The sequence below is a fragment of the Heterocephalus glaber genome, unplaced genomic scaffold, assembly GCF_053883595.1.
Source record: "Heterocephalus glaber isolate CG9 unplaced genomic scaffold, H.glaber_assembly_v1.0 deba00001498, whole genome shotgun sequence".
Lineage (NCBI taxonomy): Eukaryota > Metazoa > Chordata > Mammalia > Rodentia > Bathyergidae > Heterocephalus > Heterocephalus glaber.
The window spans coordinates 6300678-6327296 of record NW_028258321.1 but is presented as its reverse complement, the minus strand read 5'-3'; the positions used below and the strand labels follow the sequence as shown (position 1 = coordinate 6327296).

At 42.8% G+C, this 26619-nt stretch overlaps 1 protein-coding gene across 10 annotated transcripts in view; it reads right to left on the bottom strand.

Annotated features, from left to right (window-relative positions):
- Positions 1-26619, bottom strand: part of Armh3 (armadillo like helical domain containing 3) — a 183381-nt gene that overhangs the window by 119395 nt on the left and 37367 nt on the right. For all 10 annotated transcript variants that reach the window (XR_015440664.1, XR_015440662.1, XR_015440663.1 and 7 more), the window contains 7 exons: positions 25184-25277; positions 19894-19995; positions 11076-11134; positions 9328-9393; positions 8129-8198; positions 6973-7033; positions 61-149 (listed from right to left, as the gene is read on the bottom strand). Coding sequence is in view for 5 of the 10 variants with exons in the window: in XM_087185784.1 (XP_087041910.1) it covers positions 61-149; positions 6973-7033; positions 8129-8198; positions 9328-9393; positions 11076-11134; positions 19894-19995; positions 25184-25277 (541 nt within the window). In the remaining 5 variants the exon portion in view is untranslated. The remainder of the gene's footprint in view (positions 1-60; positions 150-6972; positions 7034-8128; positions 8199-9327; positions 9394-11075; positions 11135-19893; positions 19996-25183; positions 25278-26619) is intronic.

Here is a 26619-nt window from a genome sequence, read left to right as displayed (position 1 = left end):
CAGGCCTAGGTGCTCATAAAAGTCACAGGAAAAGAAGATTAATCCAAGAGGAAAAGTTACCTGACCAGAGCTCCCGCCAGGTGTACTGCAGCCGAACTCGACACTTCTTCTGGTAGCAAAGCAGTTTATGCACCACCTGAATGCAGCGTCTGTTACAAAGAAAGAAAAATGGGGTAAGACCAAGAATGCAGTGCAATTCACTACAGCTACTATTCATTTATTTGTAGTACTGGGGATTGAATGTAGGACCTACACACTGACCTACCTTCTCAGCTCTTTTTTTATTTCTTATTTTGAGACAGGGTCTCACTAAGCTGCTAAGGCTGGACTTAAACTTGCAAACCTCCTGTCTCGGCCTCCCAGAATGCTGGAAGTACAAGTGCATGCCACCACACTCAGCTCAGATACCCTTTTCTTTAGTGAGGCAGGTTTCTTTGCTAGGGTGACTAAAGACTGGATATAAATTATGTACACATACAAAGCCAGGCACGATCACGCCTATAATCTCGGCACTGGGTTACACAGTGAGTTAAAGGCTAGCCTGGAATGCATACAAGACCCTGTCTCAGAAAACTAATAAACAAACAAACATGCAAAAGAAAGGAACACCTTCAGCTCTTCTTGTGAATAAATCTGTCACTCTCACATACAATATTTCTCTCTCTCTCTCTCTCTCTCTCTCTCTCTCTCTCTCTCTCTCACACACACACACACACACTTTGTCAATGGGAAAAAGGGGCTGCTACCACTTAGGTGTTAATACTCAGTTAAGCATACCTGATACCCTTCCCTTAAGGACCATTCCTGGGAGGAAGGATGTATGACTAAGTGATAGGCATAGCTTAGAAAAGCATCAAAGACCTTTGATCTCTAAGGTCTACATTTAATTAATGTAATTACATTTTAAATTTTGGTTTGTTTTGTTTGTTTTTGAGATAGGGCCTTGCTCTGTAATTCAGGCTGTCCTTGAACTCACTTTGTGGCCTGGAACTTGCAGCAATCCTCCTGCCTCAGCCTCCTGAGTGCTGGGATTACAGGCATTGCCACCACACCCAGCTTAAATTTTAAGTAAAATTTAATTGTATTTTAATTAACTTGAATTGTATTTACAATAACAGTTAAATTAAATTGGGTATGGTGATCCACACCTATATTCCCAGAATTCTGGGGGGCTGAAGCAGAAGGATCACAGGTTTAAACCCAGCTTCAGCATCTTGGTGACTCCGTAAGACTCTGTCTCAGAATTTAAAGAAAATTTTAAAGGAGCGGGGTAGAGCTCAGTGAGAAGGCTCTGGGTTCAACTTCAAGTGCCATACACCAAAAAAGTTAAATTAAAAATTCAATTCCTCAGTTGTACTAACCATGTAACAAATACTCAACAGCCAGCTGTTGCTAATGGCAACCACACCAAACAGCACACATGCATTGAACTTTTCTTTGGATTTGTCTTGAAGTACTGAGGGTTGAACCCAAGGCCTGGTACATGTGAGGCAAATACTCTTAACACAGAACTACATCCTAACCTCGTTTTTTTATTTAGAGTCAGGGTCTCACTGAGTGGCCCAGGCTGGGATCCTCTACCATGCTCTCCAGCACCACAGAAAGCTGTATGAGACAGTGCTGCTGTAGGCCACTGAACCCTGAGTCACACCCCGGTGATGTGCACGTGATTACCCTCTGCTTGTGCAATGAGAACTAAACAACAGGCCTTCCACATGCCAGGCGAGTTTTCTACCAACAAGCCCCAGTCCCACCCAGCAACACTTTTGTTTTTGAGAATATTTCCAAATCAGGGGTTAGTGAGTTGAGGTTAAGACAAACAAAATTTTTAAAAATTATAAAGCTAGCAGGGCCGGGGATTTAGCTCAGTGGTTCCTCTGCCTGCCTCACAAGTGCCAAGGACCTGAGTTTGATCCCCGGTACCAAAAAATAAATAAAAAATAAAAAAATAAAGCTAGCAAAAATAATTTTTTTTCATCTCTGAGGATTCTGAAAGTTTAACATCATATTCAAAGATTATAACACTTTGTACCCATTGCTATATACAATTATACTGCATCAATATACAATCAAAAGTTTAAAATAAGGCCGGGGATTTAGCTCAGTGGTTCCGCCACCTGCCCCACAAGGGGAAGGACCCAAGTTCGATTCCCAGTACCAAAAAAAAAAAAAAAGTTTAAAATAAAAACAAAATAAAATAATTTTTAAAAGTAAGCTTAAGTGGGCTAGGGATTTAGCTCAGCGGAACAGCGCCTGCCTTGAAAGCACGAGATCCCAAATTTGATCCCCAGTACCAAAAAAAAAAAAGAAAGCTTAAGTACCCACAGATGAAATTGCAAAGGAAAAGACTGATAAAATTTACTTCCTAAAAATAAAAAAAATTTTTTTTTTTTTTTTTGAGACAGAGTCTCACTATGAGCCCAGGCTGGCCTGGAACTCGTGGTGATCCTCCTGCCTCAGCCTCCCAAGTGCTGGGATCACAAGCATGCACCACCATGCCCAGCTCTAAACATCTTTTCTTTGATTTTTTTTTTTTAGTACTGGAAACTGAGCCTAAAGCCTTCATACTGAGCTACATCGCCACCCTATTTATTTTATTTTTTATTTTGAAACAGGGTCTCGCTAAATTATCCAGGCTGGGTTGGAATTAGAGTGCTGGGATTACAGACGTGCCCCACTACACTTGGCTAGACCTAGCTTCTTTATTCATCCACTTAACACTGACTGAGCTAGCACTTAAATCTTAGTGCAACTGAGTTGTAAAATGACCCAGGCAAACTCCCAGTGTCAGACAAATGAAAAAGACTCCTTCTTTTGAAGCTTTTCTGACATGAAAGGCAGCGAAGGCAAAAATAGAACAGACCAAATAACCAAGGCAAAAGGACACAGCAAAAAGTGGCTCTTCTCCACCTTGTTCGATATGTGTAGCTTCTAATATGCCCAAGTGCAATTCAGCCGAATGGCTGCTTCAAACACAAGACACCCCGGAGGCAGGGTTGAGATTTTCGAGTTCTGTGGTTTAATCTGAGACAAAGGCATCCTGATGCTCCACTTACTCCACAGACACCATGTTCACCTGTGGATGTCAATCTGACAGTTCATAAGTCAAGCTAAATCAGGGAGAGCTATTTTCTTGTACCTCTTAGGAAAGGGGGAAAGAAAACAGAAGAAAACATTACTAACTCGCTTTGAGAAGTCAGAGTCAAAGACACCAGCCAGAGGGAGTACAGTACCTAAAAACATACCGAAAACACAAATAAACTAAATATGTAAGTTGGAAAATCCTGAAATTATTCTTCTCTGGAAGTTTTCAGAATACTCTCAATTAAGAGGCCTGTACGGCCACTTAATACCTTTTCTGCATGCCCCATTATCCATGTCTCTCTGTGTTCTTCTTAGTCCCTAGAGCAGCGATGGCAAACCTTTCTGAGCTTTCAATGATAACAAACAGCCCACTGTGGTACACATGCCACAGGTTTGCCACCACTGTTCCAAGTGGTCTTGCAGGGGCGTCTCAGGATTTAATGAGATCACTAGTAACAGGTCACTTAAAAGACTTCAATATTTTTCACCATGATATTAAAATATTTTACAACCATACAGAAATATAAAGCAACGTATAAATCAATACATCAAAAATTTTTAAATAATTCTTTTATTCTCTCAACTAACATGTACCACCAAAACTGCTTACCAAGTGGTAAAAATTCCAAGAAAACATTCACACAGTTTTCAAATAAATCATTCGTTGATTTTGAGAAATTTTGGCATCATCTCCTGCTTGACATCGCTGTCACTAAGAGATGCTCTTGTCTGAGTCATGATTTGCCTTAGCAATCTACAAACTTTCTGTCAACTTCTCCATGAAACTGACAGCTGTTCCTGGTGCTAACCACTCTACTGCAGTCACAAGAGGGGCTGAATGCTGCCCATACACAGCCTCCCACTCAGAGCACCCCTGCCGTGAGCTCCTCTCACATGGCCTGGGTCTGGAGAACCTGCACCTTGCCTCCTACTGACATCCTCCCCACAGCACTGGAGCAGCAACAAGGTGCTCCCTTACCCCTGGCTCCCCTGCTGCCACCCTTCCCTGCTTCCCCCAAAGCCTGGCCATGCCCACTCCAGCACTGCTCCATTGCAAGATGACCACCAAAGACCCCAAACTGCTGGTATTCAAATTCTTCATTCAGCCTGTTTGTGTTGCCACACAGAATACCACAGACTGGGCAGCTTACGACTTCTGGAGACCTGACGTCTGATACCAAGGTGGCAGCATCTAGTGGGGCCCTTCTATGCACCACTCATAGTGGGAGGTGGGAGGCAAGGGCACGCACACACACAGATGTACACAGACGTGCACAAGGACGAGGGAGGCAGGGACAGAGAGCAGAGGGGGAATGGGCAGCACTAACTGGGTTCACAGCCTCAAGTCCTTCTATAACCAACATTAAGCCACTCCTGAGGGTTATACCTTCATTACCTAAACACCTTCCGTCAGTGTCCAGCTCCTTGCAGTTTCATCAGAGTGGTCAATGCCACCACAAGAAGCAGTGTGTCACTTGGGACTAGGTGATAAAAGATATTAAGGCTTCTAACTTGGGCTCTTGCTCTCCTTTTCTGTCTCTCCCAGATTACTGTGGAGGAAGCCAGATGCCGTTTTAAGCCACCCTAAGGAGAAGTTCAGGTGGAAAGAACCAATGCCTGCCAATAAGCAGTAAGTAAGCTTGAAAGCAGTTCTCCAGCCCCAGAAGCCTACCAGATGCCAGCAGCCCCAGCTGACATTTGACTGTAGCTCTACCAGAGGCCCAGTGGCAAAACTACTCATCTTGAGCTTCTCCTGGATTCCTAAACCACAAAAACTATGATAAGGAGCACTTGTTTTAAACCACTAGGTTTTAGGGTTTGTTACACAGCAACAGACAACTAACACACTTAGAAGGGAAATATAACAGCCCAGGACTTACAGTGAGAAATTCTGTGTTCAAGCCCAGGCAGTGATACTGAGTAACAGAACAACCCTGGAAAAAGGGCATAATCTACTGAGCCTGTCTCCTTACTGATACAGTGAGAAAACTGGAACTATCATGGTCAATACTACAAAATAAACAGCATATTCTAAGAGTAGAACATAAAATAATCAAGCTAGAAATAAAGTCTACAGCAAAAACAAATCTGCTCCCTAAGATACTGAGGTTCAGGGACTCCATCGAAAATAAGTAGAAAATCCATCTGCTAAGTATTATAAAAAGCAGCACGACTGAGGGCCGGGGATTTAGCTCAATGGCACCACCCCTGCCTGGCAAGCGCAAGGTCCTGAGTTCGATCCCTGGTACTGAAAAAAAAAAAAAGCAGCACCATTGGTCTTTGAATTAAGGATCAGACTTACTCCTAAACACCCAAAAGACAAAAATGTAAACTATAACTCACTTAAATAAAGGTAAAATTTACTCCAGACCTATGAACCAAGACTACATAGTCTAGGAGTCATCTAAAAAGCTGGAGGTCTGCTCCGGAGTGAAATCCCTTGTCCCCCAGACCCTGGATTGGCACTGGAATAGGGTACACTAAGCTTACTGTGCAGCAAATTGTCCCTTACCCAAAATAATGGTGGTGACAATTCTGTAGTCAGACCCAAGTGAGATGCTTCTGAAGGAAGAAAAATACAGAATCCACCCAAAAATGTATACATCAGGAAAAGAAAATTTGTCTAAATATTTTAATACCAGGGCCGGGGATTTAGCTCAGTGGTTTTGCCGCCTGCTGCGCAAGCGCAAGGACCCGAATTCGATCCCCAGTACAAAAAAAAAAAATTTAATACCAAGTTTATTGAGACATCATGGCCTCTACAATGACAAGAGGTGCTCAGAGTGTAGCTGTTCACTTCCAGACACATACTGGTGCGGCAACTGCTCAAGTGTACATGCACTTTCTCTGGCAGAGCCTGTATGCGCACATGGAATCATACTAATACGGCACAGCTCTTCTGGGTCATTAAAGAGAAGAATGCACAAGTAACAAAGGAAAGAAAAAACCTACAGGCTTAAATTCTATAAAATACAATGAGTCTCAGTGGCCTCTGATTACCCTCATTACAAAGGATGATGGACGAAGATCTCCACAGGAGGCAGGGGTCTCTTGATGACATCATCTCCCATCTAGCAGGGCTCTGGCTAGGCTGCCAGGACAATGTCAGCCAAGGATGGACCAGAAGCTCTCCCTTGATCACTTCCTACCTTTTTTTGGGGGGGGGGGGGGACAAGGATTGAACCCAGGGCCTTTGCACTGAGCTACATCCCTAGCCTTTTTTATTTATAAAAAGGGCATCACGCCAGGGATCTAGCTCAGTGGTTCCGGCGCCTGCCTCGCAAGCGCAAGGTCCCGAGTTCAATCCCCAGTACAAAAAAAAGGCCTCACTAAGTTGCCCAGACTGGGCTTGAATTTGTGATTCTCTTCCCTCAGCCTCCCAGAGAAAAGAGATTACAGGTGTGTACATGATACCTGGCTTCTTCCTACCTTCTAATTACAACTAACTATTTTGACACAAAAGCACAGAGACAACAAAGCTGATATTGCCTATCTTTGGATTCCCACAGACCCCTATGATCCCTGCTTCAAGGCATCAGCCTAGATCTTCACACAAAGTGTCTGGAAGTGACAAAGATACATGCAGGAATCCAAACCATGGTTTGTACTTTTCCCTCCTCTAAAAAGATGTACAAAATATTTTGTGACACTTCACAAACAAATGAGTTTTTCTTGAAATAACATATACACAGACTATAATTTTTCTATCACTTGATTCTTTTTTTTTTTTGATACAGGGTCTCACTATGCAGTTCAGGCTGGCCTCAAACTCGTGGCAATGCTCCTGCCTTAGCCTCCTGGGCACAGAGATTACAGGTGTGCACCACCCAGCTACCACTTGATTCTTTAAAATGGATTTGCACATATGAAATGAACCATGGTACTTACATGTAGAGATCCATAGGAAACTCCTTCATCATGTGTGTTACAATAAACTCTACCATCAGGTCTAAGAGGGGAAAAGAGAAAAACTAGATCAATTAGAATGAAATTCATACCTTGTCTTAGCGTTGGGAAACCCCTCATGTTAAATGGTACCCACCACCCACAGTGGTACCCACACAGACTGTCATTTATTTCGTAAGAAACTTTCTGCAGCACTCTTCACTCTCTGACACTTGAAAATGAGCAAGAAAATCTGTTCAATCTACTACTTCCAAAAGGACACCCTGACCTGCCAATAAATTCCTGTAGCAGGGATGCTTGTGCAGATACTTCATACATGGCACTCATCATTCCTATTTACCATAGCAAAATCTTAGTCCAAGACCAGAGCAGTGAGGGAGCAAGAGAAGAAATTATTGGTCACATTCTTGTAACCAGAGACTCAGCTCTAAAGCTATGTCAGTCTCTCATCTCACGATCAAAGTGTCTGACAGACAGTCTTAACTACTGTTTTTAAATCATGTAGATTTAGGAACTGGGGATGAATATCCAGGTGGATATTCCGGGGATTAAGAGATCTGCCAGTCCCCTAGAGAGAATGCAGAGTTCTGGACAGACAAGATAACCCAAAGCGCAGCCCCTGCCTATCCACTCTGCCAGCTCCATCCCTGCTTTCCACACACAGGAAGCTGTGTGCATCTGCATGCTGAACGTCAGCCACTTGACTCATCAATTACGAACAAGAAAGGAGGTTAGACTGAAATCTTGATAGGGAGTAAAATATTTTGCAAATTTAAATTATATATCCAGTTTGGATATAATGACTTGTCTCCCTAGAAGGGTTTTTTCCTTTGAATGGCAGCACCCTTTACTGGACATTCTATTCATTGGGGTTGCTTTACCAAACACAACAATAAACTTGTTTTCTTAGGGCCAGGATTTAGCTCAGTGGTTCTGGCACCTGCCTCGCAAGCACAAGGTCCGGAGTTCGATCTCTGGTAACCAAAAAAAAAAAAAAAAAACACAAAAGCTTCTCTTCTTAGGCAGGTGAAGAAACATAACCAGTAACTTCCCTGAGAAAGAAGCACATCAAGAGAATCTTAACCCTGAAAACCTGTTACTGCCTCAGGAAAATGGCGATTTTATGGCATTCGCTCACCCAGCACTGCACACACCAGAGGGCGGCAGGGAAGCTTCTTGTCTGCTGCCTTCTTCCTGTGTCTCATGGGCTGAACCACAAAAAGCAAAAGGAAATCAGCAAACACCTGAATTGAGAACAGTGGCTCAATGCCCTTGCCACAGACAAGCTGCTACCTTTCCTTCCTCTTTCCTACTGGCTGAGGTGGGGTGGGACGAGGAAGACTTACAAAGCCTTCTCAGTTATCGGTGTACTGTAGGCCTGTGACAGACACAACTCACAGCAAGGCGACTGCCCACAGGGCCCCGGAGCACACACTACAACAGGAAAACTGCTGTCTTCGCTTTTATCTATGCTGTGCATGTGGCACTGTTCACATCAACAGAGGTGCACTGATTGGGGGGTTGCCCAAGCTGGTCTCGGCCTCCCAAGAGCTGGGATTACAGGCATGTGCTACCATGCCCAGCATGTTTTCTGTTTTTTTAAATAATGAAATTAAGAAAAAGAAGAGGAAGCTGGGCCCAGTGGCACACACTATAAGCCCCGCACTCTGGATGACAAGCTTAAACTCAGCCTGGGCAACATAGCAAGATCCTATGTCAAAAATAAATAAATAAATAGGGTTGGATATGTAGCTCAGTGACAGAGAGCCTTTGGGTTCAATCCCCAGTACCAGAGAGAGAGAGAGAGAGAGAGAGAGAGAGAGAGAAAAGAAGAAGAGGAAGAAAAGGAAAGAGGAGGTAATGGTGACAACTATAGAGGCAACAGTAATAACAGCTGCAAAAACAAATAGTAAGTTTGAAACCTAAACCTCAATGTGGCATTTTTTCCACATACTTCCAAGTTCTAAGATATTCCCTCATCTTCCATATTCTATATGCTCCACCTTTCAGGCAAATATATCAAAGCAGCACCTAGTCTTTTCCAAGTAAAGATCATGCTATGTTTTGAAACATAAGGCTTAGACCCACTTCTTTGTTGAAATCTGTTTTTTATATATTCTGTGATTGCAATGGCTATATAGCTGTGGATCTTTTTCTATCCTCCCTTGAGCAAGAAACAACTCCACAATACATAAAAAAAAATATCTGCCAAGGGTCATACAAGAACTCTTTGGCGCAACTTTCTATCCACATTTGTTCTAGTAGGACCAACTTCATCCCAACCCTGTCAACACACAAAACATTTCCCACTAAGAAAGAAGCAAACGTCACACCTACCATTCTATGTAAGTTTACTCGAAAATTCATGTTGTCATCATGCAAAAATGCATTGGCATACTGATCCTAATAAAAATTTAGAGAAAAAGAAAGGAGTGAGACTTAAAAACTTAAGAAACTGTTTGTACTCCAGCACACTTCCTACAATCCTTGGACTTTAAGAACCACTTTCGAGCCAGGGATTTAGCTCAATGGTTCCACTGCCTGCCTCGAAAGCACAAGGTCCCGAGTTCAATCCCCAGTACCAAAAAAAACCCAACCACTTTCAAGGATCAGTTGGAAGGCTAATGGGATAAGTCTCACCCTCTATGTCAAACCCTATTAAGCCATAAGATTTTTTACTTGGGGATAATTTCCCCATGTATCTATATTCAAAAATCTCTAAGAAAATTAAAAAACAATAAAAATTAAGATCCAGGAACTTGAGACAAATGCTGAGAGGAATCTGTTTTCCGATTCCCTCTTCCTTCCCATCTGCCCAGAGAAGCAGCTCTGTGTGTGACAGCTTGAAGGTTTTCAGGGTGGTGCAGGATGCACGTGCAGGCTCCACATGAGACTCCTGTTAGAAGAGGAAAGGGCTGTGCTCTGCTGGAACCGAGCTCGGCACAGCAGGGGAGAGCAGCTACACAGGCAGCTTGAACACAGCAAGACCTGCTACCCCTGCCTCTGCTGAAGACTGATGTCAAAGCAAAAACTTCTCATGAAGTGTTGGTAACCGGCATCCGAAGGCCCTTTCCCAACACCTGTTCTAAAGATGTGACACGCCTAGACTCCCAGGAATAGGAACCCATTACAATCTGTGAAACACAACTTCTTTAAAGATTTCATTAGAGGGCCGGGGATTTAGCTCAGTGGGTTCACCACCTGCTGCACAAGCACAAGGACCTGAGTTCGATCCCCGGTACCAAAAAAAAAAAAGATTTCATTAGAGACAGTGGCGCTGCCGCCTGCCTTACAAGAGCGAGGTCCCGAGTTTGATCCCCGGTACAAAAAAAAAAAGATTTTATTAGAGAGATTTTTAAAAAGCAAGTACACCAGGCCCACTGCTCATAGCAGCTCTTCTGTAATGGCCCCTGGCTTGGTGAGGAGGAGGTCACCCTCCCACAGAGAGCACACAGGCAAGCAGGAGTGATGGCTCTCCAGCTGGGCCACCTTGACTTCTTTTCTTCAAAGAGGAAAGGGCAGAGTAAGGGAAACTAAAAGGGGATTTAGAAATATAAACATAGCTCTGAACTGTCTCAAGTTCTGCAGTACTGGTGTGCCACCAAGACCTGAAGTCAGTTCCGCCCAAATGATCCAGCCCCAAATGCTTTCTCAGAAAGACTTCTCCAAATGTTGTCTCCCCACTTCACTCCAAGAAACCTGAGCTCCTTTTCCATTTTGCTAAGTGAGAAAGACCCAACAAGAACAGCTTCAAAGGGGCAGGATTTTTTTGTAAAGAGTTCAAGTCTCTTGTTTAAAACTCTGAAGAGTCAGAACCCTCTAGTTCTCGACTATGGTAGTTACCCTAGCACAACTCATTATGAATGCACCCAGTAAATGCTGGCTGAGCCTCTACCACAGGCCAGGCATGGAGATCGCAGTGCTGAGGGAGATAGAGTCGCTGCTGTCAGAGCAGGGGAGGAGACAGACAAACTCCCTCCAAAGCTTTAGGGCCCTAAGCATAGTCATGAAGCAGGAGGGCTGGGGGCAGGAAACAAGAGCACTTTGAAAGACATAGCTCATGGCAGAAGGCTGCTGAGACTTACCTCTGCAATACACGTAAGGATAATCAGACAGAGCTTGCCACTGTGAAGCCTGTGTTCATCTGTAAAGAAAAAATAAACCCTTCTTTGTACATCATCCAAGGCAGGTTTCAATAGAGAATAAATATGCACACCACCACCACCCCCGCCAGCATTCATAAGTCAAAGTACCGAAAGACTAATTCTTCCTTCCCTCCTAGGCAAAAGAATTCCTAGGCTGGTGGTCCGTTAAATACCTTCTTGAGAACCACCTAACCCTTGTAATGGTTTTTACTGTCATGAGCCATACCCTTTGCCTGTAGGTCAGTACTTTTTTTCCTACCCAGTTCTGGGGACTGAACTCAAGGCCTTGCACCTGCTAGGCAAGCACTCTACCCCTTGAGCTACATCCCTAACCCCAGCCTTTTGCTTCTCAATAGTCAGGTCCATTCCTTTTCCACCCTCTTATCCACCAGCTATAAGCACCATCATTGGAACCTATCTACCACAAAATCTAGAAAGGGTTCTAACTGTTCATGGCAAAATAGCAAGAAAATCAGAAAGAAATTAGACACCAGGGTCCAGCCTAAGCTGCTTCTTGCATTGTCCTTGGTATTTATGATCTAGAAAGATGTAAACTCTTGATCATTTTTCTTCCTAACAAAGTTATTCATTCAACAAACATTTGTTTAGCATCCAATGTGTGGCAGGCACTGTGCTAGGCACTAGAGACACAGCACTGAGTGACAAAGGTCCCTGGTCTCCTAGAACTCAGATTCCAGTTATTTTAAGGTAGAGAGCTGGGGTGTAGCTCAGGGGTAGAGCACTTGTCTAGCATGCACAAGAACCTAAGGTCTGATCCCTAGTTCAGTGAACAAATAAAGAGAAGACAGAGCTCCAAGCCCACACAAACACACGAAGAAAGAGCTACTCGATCACTGCCAATTAGTTATCAGTGTCATCAACTCTTACTACTTTCCAGGAACCATGTGGGTAAGGGAGTGAAATGAAGGTACGAAAAGGGTCATGCCTCACATCCAAAACAAAGGGCTCAGGATTTTCAAAATAGCAGGACCCAGACTGAGGTCCATTCTAGGGAGACAACCTCTTCACAGACTGCAGCACTATCTAAATTAGCTAATATACTCATCCTGATACTACCCTACCTCTTCCTCAGAGGCACAGTCTACCAACTAAAACCTGACAATGCCAGAGGATAATAGGAGATGGGTCCCACAAATCTCTCCTCAGAAACAGGCAGTGCAGAGGGAACAGAGCCAAGAAAAAGTTGCCACGCACAGTTTATAATACCTAACACTTGGAAACAGCCCAAGTGCTCATCAACTGAAGACTGGATAAAAAAGATGTGGGTTTTTTTTATAAAATGGAATACTACTCAGCCATAAAGAACAACAAACTAGAGACACCTGTAACTAAATGGATGCATACTGAGGCCATACTCTTAAGTGAAATAATTAGGACACACGTGTAAATACCAAATAGTTTCTTTGGTGTGAAAAACTAAAAGTGTAAATAAGGATCAAAATGTACAACTGATAATGTGAAATAGAAAGAAAAGGTCTAAAGGAGTAGGGGAATTGGGAAGGGAAGGGGAAAGGAAAGAAGGGGAAAAAAATATGAGAAAAGGAAAAAAATGAAAACAAAGTCTTTGTAAATAGAGAAGGCTGGAGGGGGTGAAGGGCAGGCAGGGGAATGGGGAAAAAATAAGAACCAAGACACATCATGTAAAGTTAACAAGATCCCAATGATGAATGTAACTGTATTGTCTACCTAAAGTGTACCATAAACTTAATTGAAAAAAAAAAAAAAGAAAAAGTTGCTGCTGTTGCTCTTAAAAACACAGTGAGATCCTGGTGGCCGGGTGTTGTGGCTTGTCTAGATGTCCTTCCAAAGGCTCCTGTGGGCATAAGTGAGGCTTTTCAGAGGGAGCTGGATCTACGCTGTGTGATGCTGGGATTAAGGGTGCCCCATTCCGGGTGTGAGTGCTGCCCATTCTAAGGGCAGGTACCCTGGATGGAATATAAAGGACAGAAAGTGGGCTGCTGCCATTGCGTACTGCTACTTGTCTTCTGCTACCTCCTGCTTCCTCTGGGATGCCCTCTTGCCAGGCCACCATGCCTTGGAGCCAGCTGATTATGGACTGAAACCTCTACAAACTGTGAGCCAAAATAAACCTCTCCTCCTTTAACTTCAGGTGTTGGATATTCTGTCTCAACAACAAAAAAAGTAACTAAGACATCAGGGCATGATGCAGTAGCCAGGGACCAAGTCAGGAAGGCAAGCAGCTGGGCTAAAGAAGACACTCAAGAGCCACTCAAGGGACACTCCCCCCCCCCCCCCGCTTTTCTTTGATACCAGGGATCGAACTCAGGACATTGCACTTGTGAGGCAGGTGGCAGCACCACTGAGCTAAATCCCCAGCCCTTTTCCCCATTTTTAAAATTAACTCTTTAGCATATCTAACCTTGCCCTTTGCCAAATTTAGGCTACCTGTTGGGAAAACTTAACCGAGCCTGACTTTAGAGATACTGAGACCACCCATACTGAGTTATTTTTATTTTCTTGGAGATGCTGAGGACTGAACCCAGGGCCCTACACAAGCTGGGCAAGTGCTCTACTGCTGAGATATATCCCCAAGCCCCCATTCTGAATTAATCAGTTCTTCATTTCAGCTTCAGTTCTACAGGCTGTGAAGTAACCACGACAAAGAGGCCTGTATAATCACGAAAACGAAAGATGAGTTCCAAGAGCCTCAGTTCACTCTCTGGGTCACATCTATAAAATTCTCTCCTCTACAGCTGCTGCAAGCAGCAGCAGCCTCAGGAAACTGACACACAAGAGCCTTGTTATCCCTGCTGCCGGATCTCAGTGGCCAAGTCTCAGAGGTTCAACCACCTTGTGGCTCCCGGTAGACGGTTCTAAGTTGGCAGTCTGTGCCAGGGAGTATCTGGATCTTGCTTATCCCTGTGGGAAACTCATTCCTGAAGGAGCATACTCACATGACAGAAGAGGAAAAAAGAGTCTCAGTGTGCAAGGCAGAACTGTCCAACAGCGAGGGGCATGTGCTCAGTGCCACAAGGCTTAGACTTGCCCTCCAGGCACCTCTGGGCTCTGGCAACTCTTCATTCCCATATCTGTGTTTCTTCTACCTCCATCTACCAATGTTACCTTCTCACTCTGAAAGGCCCTGAACCTGGTCTTCCCCTCCAACACAGTTTGTGCCTTTCAGCTTCACTCAAGAATTCCTAAACACCCTCATACCAGAAAACTAACCCTCATCTAGCAAATAGCAATTTGCTAAAAGCATATTAAGTGTCTACAGGAAATGTAAACCACCTCACAAAGCACTAATCTCTCTTCACAGAAAGGAAGGTGGCAAAAACAATTGTATTTTAATAATTTTGCTTCTACAATGCAACTGGTTTTTTGAGATCTAAAAAATCTGACGTTTGTCCATAGACTAAAATTTAATAAGTCAAAATTCACTACTAAACAGGCAGTTTCTAAAACAGGACTTAAAAGATTCTTATAAGAAGTAGGGGGTGAGGGATTTAGCTCAGTGGTTTCGGTACCTGCCTCAAAAGTGCAAGGTCCCCAGTACCAAAAAAAAAAAAAAAAGAAGTAGGGCATGGAGGTGCATGCGTATAATCCCAGCATGTAGGAGGCTGAGGCAGGAAGATGGTGAGTTTGAGGCCAGACTGGGCTACAGAACAAAATCCATCTCCAAAAACCAAAAATATTCCTATGAAGAAGTCTTTTTTTCCCCACACTTGAACCCAGGGCCTTGGCCCTGAGCCACATCTTCAGCACTGTGTTTCGTGGGGGTGATGAGGGGGGTCAGACACAGTCTAAGTCACTAATTCACCCTGACTGGGCTGGAACTTATAATCTTCTGCCTCAGCCTTCCAATCTCCTAGGATTATAGGTGTGTACCACCAAGACAGGCCAAAGAGGGCCAGGGATCTAGCTCAGTGGTTCCACTGCCTGCTGCATGCCTTGCAGGTGGGGGAAAGACCCGAGTTCAATCCCCCATACCAAAAAAAGGTCAAAGAAGCCTTAAAGAAAGATACAGTATACACCAATTCACTAAAAGGGATTGAGTCTGAAGGCTTTACTAGAAAGAACTTTTACTTTCTTTTTTTGTTTGTTTTTTACCGGGAATTGAATTCAGGTCCTTGCGCTTGTGGGACAGGAGCTGATCCACTGAGCTAAATCCCTGGCCCAGAACTTTTACTTTCTAAGTTAACCATTGCCAAAATGTTTTAATGTTTAACAAGTAATATTTCAATTACTTTTGTAATTTAAAAAATCCTTCTAAAAATCAATAGCCTTCTGTACATAAATAACAGACTCACTGAGAAAGAACTTAGGGAAACAATTCCTTTTACAATAGCACCCAAAAAAAAGAAACACCTAGGAATCAATCTAACAAAGGAAGCAAAAGACCTCTACATTGAGAACTACAGCACTCTGAAAAAAAGAGATCGGAGATCAAAGCAGATACAAGAAAATGGAAAGACATCCCTTGTTCCTGGGTAGGAAGAACCAATATAGTGAAAATGGCCATACTTCCAAAACTGTTATACAGATTCAATGCAATCCTGATTGAAATCCCAACAGTATATTTCACAGAACTAGAGAAAACAATCCAAAAATTCATTTGGAACCAGAAGAGACCTAGAATAGCAAAAGCAATTTCAGGCAACAGAGACATGGCAGGGGGTATTACAATCCCCAACTTGAAACTATACTACAAAGCCACTGTGATAAAAACAGCATGGTACTGGCAAAGAACAGACCCAAAGATCAGTGGAATAGATTAGAAGATGCAGAAACAACTTCAGACACACTCAGCCACCTCATCTTTGATAAAGGAGCCAACCATCCTCACTAAAGGAAAGATAGCCTCTTTAATAAATGGTGCTGGAAAAACTGGATTTCAACTTGCCAAAGATTAAAACTGGACCCCTATCTTTCACCATGCACTAAACCAAAATCAAACTGGATTAAAGATCTAAATATTAAAACAGAAACACTAAACTTGCTGGAAGATAGGTAGAACTCTCGAAGACATTGGCATAGGAAAAGACTTTATGAATAAATCCTCAGTGGCACGGGAACTAGTACAAAGAATCAACAACTGGGATCTCATCTTATGAAAAAGCTTCTGCACTGCAAGCAAGAGAAAACACCAACAAAGCTAAGAGACAACCTACAATGTGGGAGAAAATTTTTACCAGCTGTTCCTTAGACAAAGGACTACTATCTAGAATATATAAAGAACTAAAAAAAATCAGACCCCCCAAATAAAAGACCCAATTCAAAAATGGGCATCTGAAATGAACAGACATTTCTCAGACAAAGAAACAAAAGCAGAAAATAAACATATGAAAAAATGTTCAACATCACTGGTCATTCGAGAGATGCAGATGAAAACAACACTGAGATTCCACCTCAGCCCAGAAAGAGTGGCTGCTATCAAGAAACCAACCAATAACAAATGAGGGCGGGGGTATGGGGAGAAAGGAACCCTTCTTCATTGTTGGTGGGAGTGCAGACTGGTGCAACCACTGTGGAAATCAGTATGGAGATACCTCAAAGAACTAGGATTAGAGGTCCCATTTGACCCAGCTATTCCCCTGCTAGGTATCTTCCCCAAAGAATTAAAAGCATCATACCAGAGCGATATATTTGCACCCATGTTTATAGTGGCACAGTTTGTAATAGCTAAAGCTTGGAAACAGCCCAACTGCCCATCAAGTGGAGACTGGATAAAGATGTGGTTTTTTTATAAAATGGAGTACTACTCAGCCATAAAGAACGAGAAACTAGAGACATTTATAGCTAACTGGATGCACATTGAGGCCATATTCTTAAGTGAAATAAATAGGACACACATGTGTAAATACCGAATAGTTTCTCTGGTGTGAAAAACTAAAAGTGTAAATAAGGATCAAACTGTACAATTGATAATGTGAAATAGAAACAAAAGGTCTAAAGGAGTAGGGGAATTGGGAGGGGTAGGGGAAAGGAAAGAAGGGAAAAGAAAAAATATGAGAAAAGGAAAAAATGGAAATAAAGTCTTTGCAAATAGGGAAGGGTAGAGGGAGTGAAGGGAGGACAGGGAATGGGGAGAAAATAAGAACCAAGATCCATCATGTACAGGTACAAGCACCCAATGATAAATGTAAACATATTGTATACCTAAAATGTACCAATAAACTTAATGGGAAAAAACAAATCTTTCTAACTGGAAGAAACCCACTGGATCAACCTTTAGGTACCAAATAAAACGCTAATGAAAATGTTCATTAAAGGATGAGTGCAGTGGCACACATCTGTAACCCCACTACTTAGGAGGATGAGACAGGAGTACACGTTTGAGGCCAGCCTAAGCTACTCAGTGAAACCTGGTCTCAAAACAAACTTTTAAAAGGGCTGGGGATGTGGCTTAGTGCTACAGTGCTTGCTTAGCATGCAGAAGGCCCTGGTTTCAATTTCCAATACCTTAAAAAAAAAGTTCACTTAAGAGCCGGGGATGTAGCTCAGTGGTGCCGCCACCTGCCTCACAAGCACTAGGTCTCGAGTTTGATCCCCGGTACCAAAAAAAAGAAAGTTCACTTAAATGCTTGGTGTGTTGCTCCCCAGCACCACAAAATAAGGAAGAAAAGGAGGGGAAGGAAGAGGAAGAAGAAGAAAGAGGAAGGTGACTGCTGCACGATCCTTTCAACTCATGCATGAAGTGTAATAAAAAAATACAATGAATGTTTACTTTTTTAAAGTTTACTATAGTAAAAGATACATTGCCATTGATCTCCCACAAGATGCTGGCACTGCCTTTGAACATGCTTTATCCCATCATCCTTGCCACTTTATGAAGCAGTTGTGGAAGTCCTTTTTCATGAGTATCTTTAGTTTCACTGTCATGGCCTCCTAAGTTCACTCAAAATGTTTATCCTTTGTTAGTTTATATCTAGGTGTCCCCCAAGAGCTTCATGCACTCGAGTACAGGTGGGGGCTGTAGACGGCAACTGGATTATGGAGCTCACAGCTGACCTGATGTGAGGTGGGGAAGAGGTGGCCACTGGGAGCAGGGCCTTGCCGAGTTTCTCTCCGTCCCCAGCTCTCCCTGCACTCTGCTTCCTCCTACCCTGCTTCGAGCTGCTCTCCTCCGCCATGCCCCTGCGACGTGCCATCATGCCTTGGGGCCAGCCAACTGAAATGGGAGCCAAAATAAACTTCTTCTCCTTTATTGTTTTTCTTTTTTTTTTTTTGGTACCGGGGATCAAACTTGGGTCCTTACACTTGCGGGGCAGGCAGCGGAACCACTGAGCTAAATCCCTGGCCCCGCTTCTCCTTTAATTTGCAGGTGTCAGGTATTGTGTCTCAGTGCCAACAAAGTGATTAAGACACCTTTCATGACCATTTTGACTTTGGGGAAGAGTCAGACAGAAGTCGCATGTGCCAGATCCAGTGAATAAGGTGGATGAAGACGCACCATGATGCTTTCACAAGCCTGCCTTTCTCTTGAATGGCACTTGGCAGCAGCCCTCAACAATTTTTGATCACACCTCGTAAAGACAAAACAGAATTTCCAGAACTGCTTCAGAGAGTGGCAAGAAGCCAAGCATGCTGGTGCACACCTGTGATCCCAGCACTTGGGAGGCAGAGACAGGAGGATAGCTGAGGTTCAAGGGCAGCCTGAGCTACATAGCAGACCTTGTCTCAAAAAACCAAAACAACAGCAACAACAACAACAATTGGATCAGGGCTGCAGAAGTACTTCAGTGGTGAGGACCACAAGTTTGAGCCTAGCCTGGGCAACTTAGTGATGCAGCAAGGCCATGTTTCAGCCAGGCGTGGTGGTGCACATTTCTAATCCCAGCATTTGAGAGGCTGGGGTAGGAGGCTCACCACAAGTCAGAGGCCACCCTGGGGTACATAGCAATTTCAAGGCCAGCCTAAACTGCATAGTGAGACATTGTCTAAAAAAAAAAAAAGCCCAGGCTTCAAAATAAAAACTTTAGCTGGGGATTTAACTCAGTGGGAACCGTCTGCCTCGAAAGCACAAGGTCCTAAGTTCGATCCCCAGTACAAAAAAAAAAAAAAATCAAATTAAAAAATAAAAACTTGCCGGGGATTTAGCTCAGTGGTTTCGCTGCCTGCTGCACAAGCGCAAGGACCCAAGTTCAATCCCCGGTACCAAATAAATAAATAAATAAATAAAAACTTTATAAATGGCTGGGGATATAGCTCGGTGTAAAGGCCCTTGGTTTAATCCCCACTATCACACACATAAAAAATCAAAATTTTCCCATACCCAATCCTCTCCTATTTCCACTCTGCATTTCTAGGATGAGTTCTAACACTTCTATTTTAAGCATTAAGGAACATGGTCCCTCTGAATCTCATCTTTTCCTACTGTACTCTGCACAACAGTCTTCTAATTCTCACCACAAGCTGATGCTTCAGTTCTTGTCCTCAAAAGGGAATTCCCTGAAGTGTGCTAATCTCCCCCCCAACTTCCCACACAGAAGAGTCCTCATCTACTTACCAAGATTTGCTAAAAAGATTTGCTAGCATTTGTAGAGACCAATTTTTTTTCCTGTTCTATTTCTGAACACTCTCTTCCAGCTTCAGGTTTTCCTAACACCACTTAATCTCTATCTAGCAGTGAGAAATCACTGTTTTCCAGTAGTCAAGACCATGGCCTTGCATAGGAGGCCCCGACAGTTCATCCTGTCAAATGTCAGCACTGCTCTTTAATTCCAGCTGCCTGACATACCTGCTACTTCCTGTGCCCCAAAATAGCATGCCTTACCTTTGGTATCTTGCATGACAATTGAGCTATACTTTAAGAAGGTTATTAGTAGATTACTGGTCTGTACATCTGCATCCAGTGGGAGTTCCACAGAACTTATAACTGGAATAGAAAAGATAAAATGTGCTTAGCCTATAACGTATTTCCATCTAACACTCCTACCCACATAACCAATTTGCCAGGAGGCCAGAAAATGACTAAATAAACTTTTCCCACAACAGAGGGAAGACCAAGCACTTACCATAAAACTTTTATCTCCTCTTCCTATGCATCTAGAGCCCGTCCTACTTCCCAAACTAAGCCCAACAACCTTCTCTTCCATCTAGGGTCAGTCTCTAGGAACAGTGCTTATCTCCCAACATCCTAGGAAGGGTATGTTGATGCAACCTCTAATCCCAAGTAACTCCAAAAGAGATCAGGGCCCTTCTTAAAGGCACTGTGGTTTCTATCTTTAAAAAAAAAAAAAATCTTATTGAATATAAATGAACTTTGCTTTCATGAGTCTCTTGCTTAAAATACATCAAGATTCCTTCCTAATAAGGAAAATTCTGCCTCAAATTTGAGAACAAGCCTTCAGATTAGAAGTACCCAAGATGAATGGGGCAAAAGTTAAAGCAGAAGTGGGCCAGGGATTTAGCTCAGTGGTTTCGCTGCCTGCTGCGCAAGTGCAAGGACCCGAGTTCGATCCCCAGTACCAAAAAAAAAAAAGTTAAAGCATAAGGGCCAGGGATGTAGCTCAGTGGCATTGTGCCTGCCTGGCAAGTTTGATACCCAGTACTAAAAAAAGTTTGATACCTGAGGTTGATACCCAGTACTAAAAAAAAAAGAGTTAAGGCACAATTCAAATTCTACATTCAAATTCTACCCCTTAATCCCTTGCCCCCTGAATTGGAACCTGAAAAGCAAAATCAGACTGAAACAAGAAGACATTATTGATGCGGACAGCCTGTGACCCAAGGTTTACATATCCAGCTGCTATTTCTAAGACAGCCCAAAACCCCTACTCCCGGAGTCACACTCCCAGTGAACAATGAAGGGCCAGGCTAGGACTGACCCACACAGAACACAGTCTTAATGAAGACTCCCCAAGATTCTAAGCCTTTAAATTATAATCAGTCATCTTGGTAAGTGCTTCTGCACTGTCTGAGAAGCAATGCACAAACAAAAGGAGAGGTATGACAGTCCAGACAAGCTGGAGAATCCATAGCTGAGCACTCAGCTGAGTGTGGGATATTGGTCATTATATGTATTCATAACCATAATGGATCCCTCTGGAGTTATTACAATGTATGCTGTGAAGGTTTATTAACAATGGGAAATATTTGCATATTATAGATCCATAATACACAGCAAGCACAGCAAAAAGTCTTAAGGGACGAAATTAACAAGCCCAACTCTTGGCTGTTTCCCTACAGTTTGGACCCCAAGAGCTAATAAAAGATAAATATACTTTTATGTTGAAGTACTAAAAGGTCTTAATTCATGTTAGGGGTTAATGGCCTGAGATGGTCATTTCAAATTGCAGCCTCTTTCGACGCTCAGCCATAAGCATGCCTTTGTCCAGCACAAAGAGCATCTCAATGGTAAGTGGGACGTCTTTCCTACTCACACATGGCAATAACTGGGAAACTATCTTATATAATATGTAGAAATATAGAAGTATATGTATTTTTAGTTTACCAAAGTCCTCTCATGCCGAGGAGTTGTCAAATGTCAAGTCTGAGCTGAGAACAAATGTTACAGCTAAACTGCTGGCTTTTAAAAATAATAGTTCCAGTAACACACCTTTAAATATAACTGGGCTACTGAGCAGCACTATAATTAAAAACCAAAAATGAAAAATAAGGTTATAATACTTAGGACCCCTGCAGAAAGGAAACGAGTTATGAGGGGAAAAAGAACAAACAGAACAGACAAGAATAAAATCCCTCTCAAATTAAAGTCTCCTTCCTAAAGAAGCATTATTCCTTGACCTTAGGCTTCATAATTCTTTCTAGCAGTTTTGTCAAGAAAGACAGTCATTTGAAAGTGGGATGGCTTCATCTTCCCACCAGAAAAAATAAAAGCTCACTGGTTGTAGATAAGTAAGCACAAACCCTGCCCTTGCAAAATCAAGCGTGTGGGTGGTAGTGTTCACAATGAACAGTTTGAAAGGCAGTTCTTCAAAGCATCCAAACCCTAATATCACATGGAACTGAGGTATATATTTATATATGGCTTTTGATATCCATGGCAACCAAGCAGGCTTCATCCTTAAAGAGAAAGTACAGTATTTCCATTGGCTTATCTAGTGACCTCAATAAACAGACAAGGAGGAAATCCTCACTACTAGCTCCTTCTCATTAAGATATTTTGGAATTTGGCTTTCAATTCTCAGAAGATCCAATCTGCTGCCAGGGACCTGAATATATATCAATGGTACTTCTTTGCCATACTTCCTTGTATGGCTTAAACTCCCTTAAAATGCTTATGCCACAGTTCTATATAAAAATTTAGGGACTGAGGATGCAGCTCAGTGATAGACTGCTCACATACCATGCATGATGCTGAGTTTGGTGCCCAACACCACACACTTAAAAGAATAACAGGGCCAGGGATTTAGCTCAGTGGTTTTGCTGCCTGCTGTGCAGGCAGCAAGGACCCAAGTTCAATCCCCAGTACCAAAAAAAAAAAAGAATAATAACAGCCAGCCATGGTACACGCCCAGCACTCTGGAAGGCTGAAGAAGGATAGCAAGTCTGAGCCCAATCTACCATACTTAGTGAGATCCTGTCTCAAAATAAAAAATAAAAATGGGTAGGGATGTAGCTCAGTGCAAATGCCCTCGGTTTTATCCCCAGTACTGCAAATAATAATAAGAATAAAAACAGTAACAGTAGCCAGGCATGGTGGTACACACCTGTAAACCCAGCACTCACGAAGCTGTAGCAGGGGAATTACCATGTGTTTGAGGCCAGCCAGGGATACACAGTGAGCTCAAGGCCAGCCTGGACTGCATAGTAAGGCCCTGTCTCAAAAAACAACAAAAAAAGTAAAAACAATAACAAAAAACTTAAGGGAGGAAAACAACAAAGAAGACTATTTCACATGCAAACAGGTGGGAGGTCAGGGGTTGTGGTGCATGCCAGTGATCCCAACACTCAGAAGGCTGAGACAGGAGGATTGTCATGAGTGCAAGGCCAGCCTAGGCTCCATAGTGAGTTCAAGGCCAGCCTGAACTACATAGCAAGACCCTGTCTCAAAAAAAAAAAAAAAAAAAAAAAGGACTTAGCTCAGTGGTTCCAGTGCCTGCCTCACAAGCGCAAAGACCCGAGTTTAATCCCTAGTACCAAAAAGAAAATCAAACAAAAAAGGATGGGCCTGGGATGTGCCTCAGAGGCACCTCAGCTGCCTTGGAAGTGCAAGGTCCTGAGTTTGATTCCAGGTACCAAGGGGGAAAAAAAAAAAGGAATGAAACATAAAGAAAAGATCAGGGTTGGATTTTCTGTACTACTTATGCAAAATTAGGTCAATATTTGAGGTATAACATCAAGTATTAAGGTAGATTATTTTCAGGCTAAGGTACACTCTGGTTACAATAGAACCAATTCAGGCAAGGTAACACAAGGATTTCTGGAACAAATTCATAATTTCTTTTTTGACTGATACATAAAATTCATACATATTTATGATATATTAAATGATATTTTGATACATCTATACATTGTATAACTTTTAAATTAGGTTAGAAATATCTTTCCTCAAACATAATTTCTTTTTTGTTTTGTTGAGACAGGGTCTCATTATGTACTTTAGGCTGGCCCCAAACTCACTACATAGTCCAGGCTGGCCTCGAATTCACAGTGCTCCTCCTGCCTCAGCCTCCCAAATGCTGGGATTAAAGGCATGCATCTCCATGCCCAGCTAAACATAATTTCTGTTATATTCTGCTTACATTCCAGCCACGAGATTTATAAAGGGACTATTTTGCTGCTTCTTTTTTTTTTGGTACTGGGGATCGAACTCAAGACCTTGGCTTGCGAGGCAGGCGGCAGACCCACTGAGCTAAATCCCCGGCTCCTATTTTGCTGCTTTTAAGGAAATAAGTCTTTAATACCTAGCAAAGTCCCAACTAAAATATGCTTAATCCTGTCACTTCCACCTGGGAGTGTCTGGCAGACACAGCAGTGAATTCACTCTCCCATTCACTTATTCAATGACTATTTACTACGTGATCACCATACCAGGCACCATGCTGACCTTATTGCTAAGCAGAACAGACACAGGCCCTGCCCTGCTTAGCTTTCCTGCTTTGTAGTCTATACTCTCACTAAACTGCTCCTCTGCCTCAATCCTTCATCTGTAAAATGGTTACATGGGATAACATCACTATTTTACATATATTTCAGTATAGTCACAAATTTATTTTATTTCATAAAATATTTCATCCGAGCCTGACAAGAACACGGAGTGTTCAGCAGGACACACACTGCTGGATTTCGAGGGTCCTTTCAGATCTAACATGCCACAATTCCCCCCACCACCACCACCAGGGATCAAACTCAGGACCTTGAGCCTGGGCGGCAGGCACAGCGCCACTGAGCTAAATCCTCAGCCCTTGACATGCCATGATTTTAAGACCATTCCCAGAAGACAGGCTAGAGTTATATTGGTTTGGTTTGGTTTGTTCTTTTTTATTTATTTTTTGTTTTTCAAGGCAGGGTCTCCCTCTGTAATTCAGGTTAGCCTTGAACTCACTTTGTAGCCCATGCTGACCTCAAACTTGAGGTGATCAGCCTCCCTCAGCCTCCCAAGTGCTGGGATTACAGGTATGCAGTACCATACCCAGGTCTTGTTTTTTTGTTTGTTTTGTTTTTTTGCAGGAGTACCGGGGATCAAACTCATGACCTTGTGCTTGCCAGGCCCTCCAGGTCTTGTTTCTTAAAGAAAAAAGCATTTGACTATCTTTTCCAAAGTTTGCTTTGGAACTTCAGGAATTCTGAAGGGCAGTACTATATACAAACAAATTTCTTCTTTTCTTTTCATGTTTGTTTGTTTTGTTTTGCTTTGTTCCTGTTTTTGTCTTCTGAGACAGCATTTGGCTGTGCTTCCCAAGGTGGTCTCAAACTCCTGAGCTCAATGATCTTCCCATCTCAGCCTCTCTGGTACTACGGGCCCTGCACTCCCTACCCAGCTCAGGCAAATTTCTTAATTGAAAGAATCAATAACTGTGCTCTTTGTTCAATATAGCTATGCTCACCCTAAAGTTCTAAAACCACATGAATCAAGAAGACAGAAGTGGTGAGCTCACCATCAGAGGATGGTGGTGTGGTCCCAAGCGGTGTGACTGGAGTTGCTGGAGTGGGACTTACCGGGGTGGTCACCAAGCCCATTTCTGGATGACTCTGAAAGAGGATACAGATGGCTAAAAACACAGAAAATCCAGTTCTCCATGATCCAGTCCATGGTCTGCTGCCTCCTCACAGGCACTCCCAGCCTTCTAACCAGACTGAAAGCTCATCAAGAAGGAACTCCCGGGGCAGGGATTTAGCTCAGTGGTGCCTCCGCCTGCCTGGCAAGCGCAAGGTCCTGAGTTCGATCCCTGGTACCAAAAAAAAAAAAAAAAAGAAGGAACTCCCACATTAGCTCCCAAGAAGCCAATTACTACTACTGCTTGCTAAGCTCTACCAAGAAGCCCTTTGGGTTTGCCTTCTTTAAGCAACTAGGCTGCCGTTATCTAAGTTTCTGCAGAACCATGCAAATAAAATGGAGTAAATAAATTACTCAGGTGATTTTACATGAAAGTGGGCATGTGCAGTCCTATTAGAACAAAGATCCACCTAAAACACATCTATAGACTCTTTTTTTTTTTTTTGGTACCAGGGATCAAACTCAGGTCCTTGCACTTGTGAGCCAGGCGGCGGAACCACTGAGCTAAATCCCTGGCCCTCTATAGACTCTTCTAAATGACCACACAACTGACTGACAGATATAGATGAGCTCAAAAAAACACAGCCTCTGTTCTACCACAGACAACAGCGTCTGACACAGAGAAACACAGAAAGACACCCATGAGGACCAATACAGGTGAGTCCTGTGCGTGACCCTCCTCAGCCATCCCTGCCACATCAACCCTGGAGAAAAACGACAGCAGCTCTTTTTAATCCCCCTTGACTTGCAGCTTTACCAGCCCTTTACCTTCCTCCTCACCTCTTCTTTAAAAATCAGTTAATGCCAGGTACCCCCCCCCAAAAAAATCACTTAATGAAGGAGGAGGGAAAAGGAGTAAGACATGTTATGTACATGTACCAACTCCCCACGATGAATGTTATCATTATGTACTGTAAATATGTACTAATAAAAATTAAAAATTTTTTAAATGGGGCTGGGGATTTAGCTCAGTGGTTCTGCCACCTGCCTCACAAGCGTAAGGCCCCAAGTTCAACCCCTGGTACCAAAAAAAAAAAAAAATATATATATATATATATATATATATATAAAAAGATAAAATAACTTGTGGAATTTGGAGAAAAGATGAGAAACAGAGTGAGAATAGTAGTAGATCCCAAACCAACATTCTGTTTTTAAAGCATGACCTTATTTTTTGGCTAAAACTCTGTGGATTCCATATACATCTGGTCTTTGAGAGGAAAACAAAAAAAGCATAAGCAAACTTTCCCTGAAAAGAAACCTACATATATATTTTAAAGAGTCTCACTTTAAGATAAAAACACTTCATCAATTTTT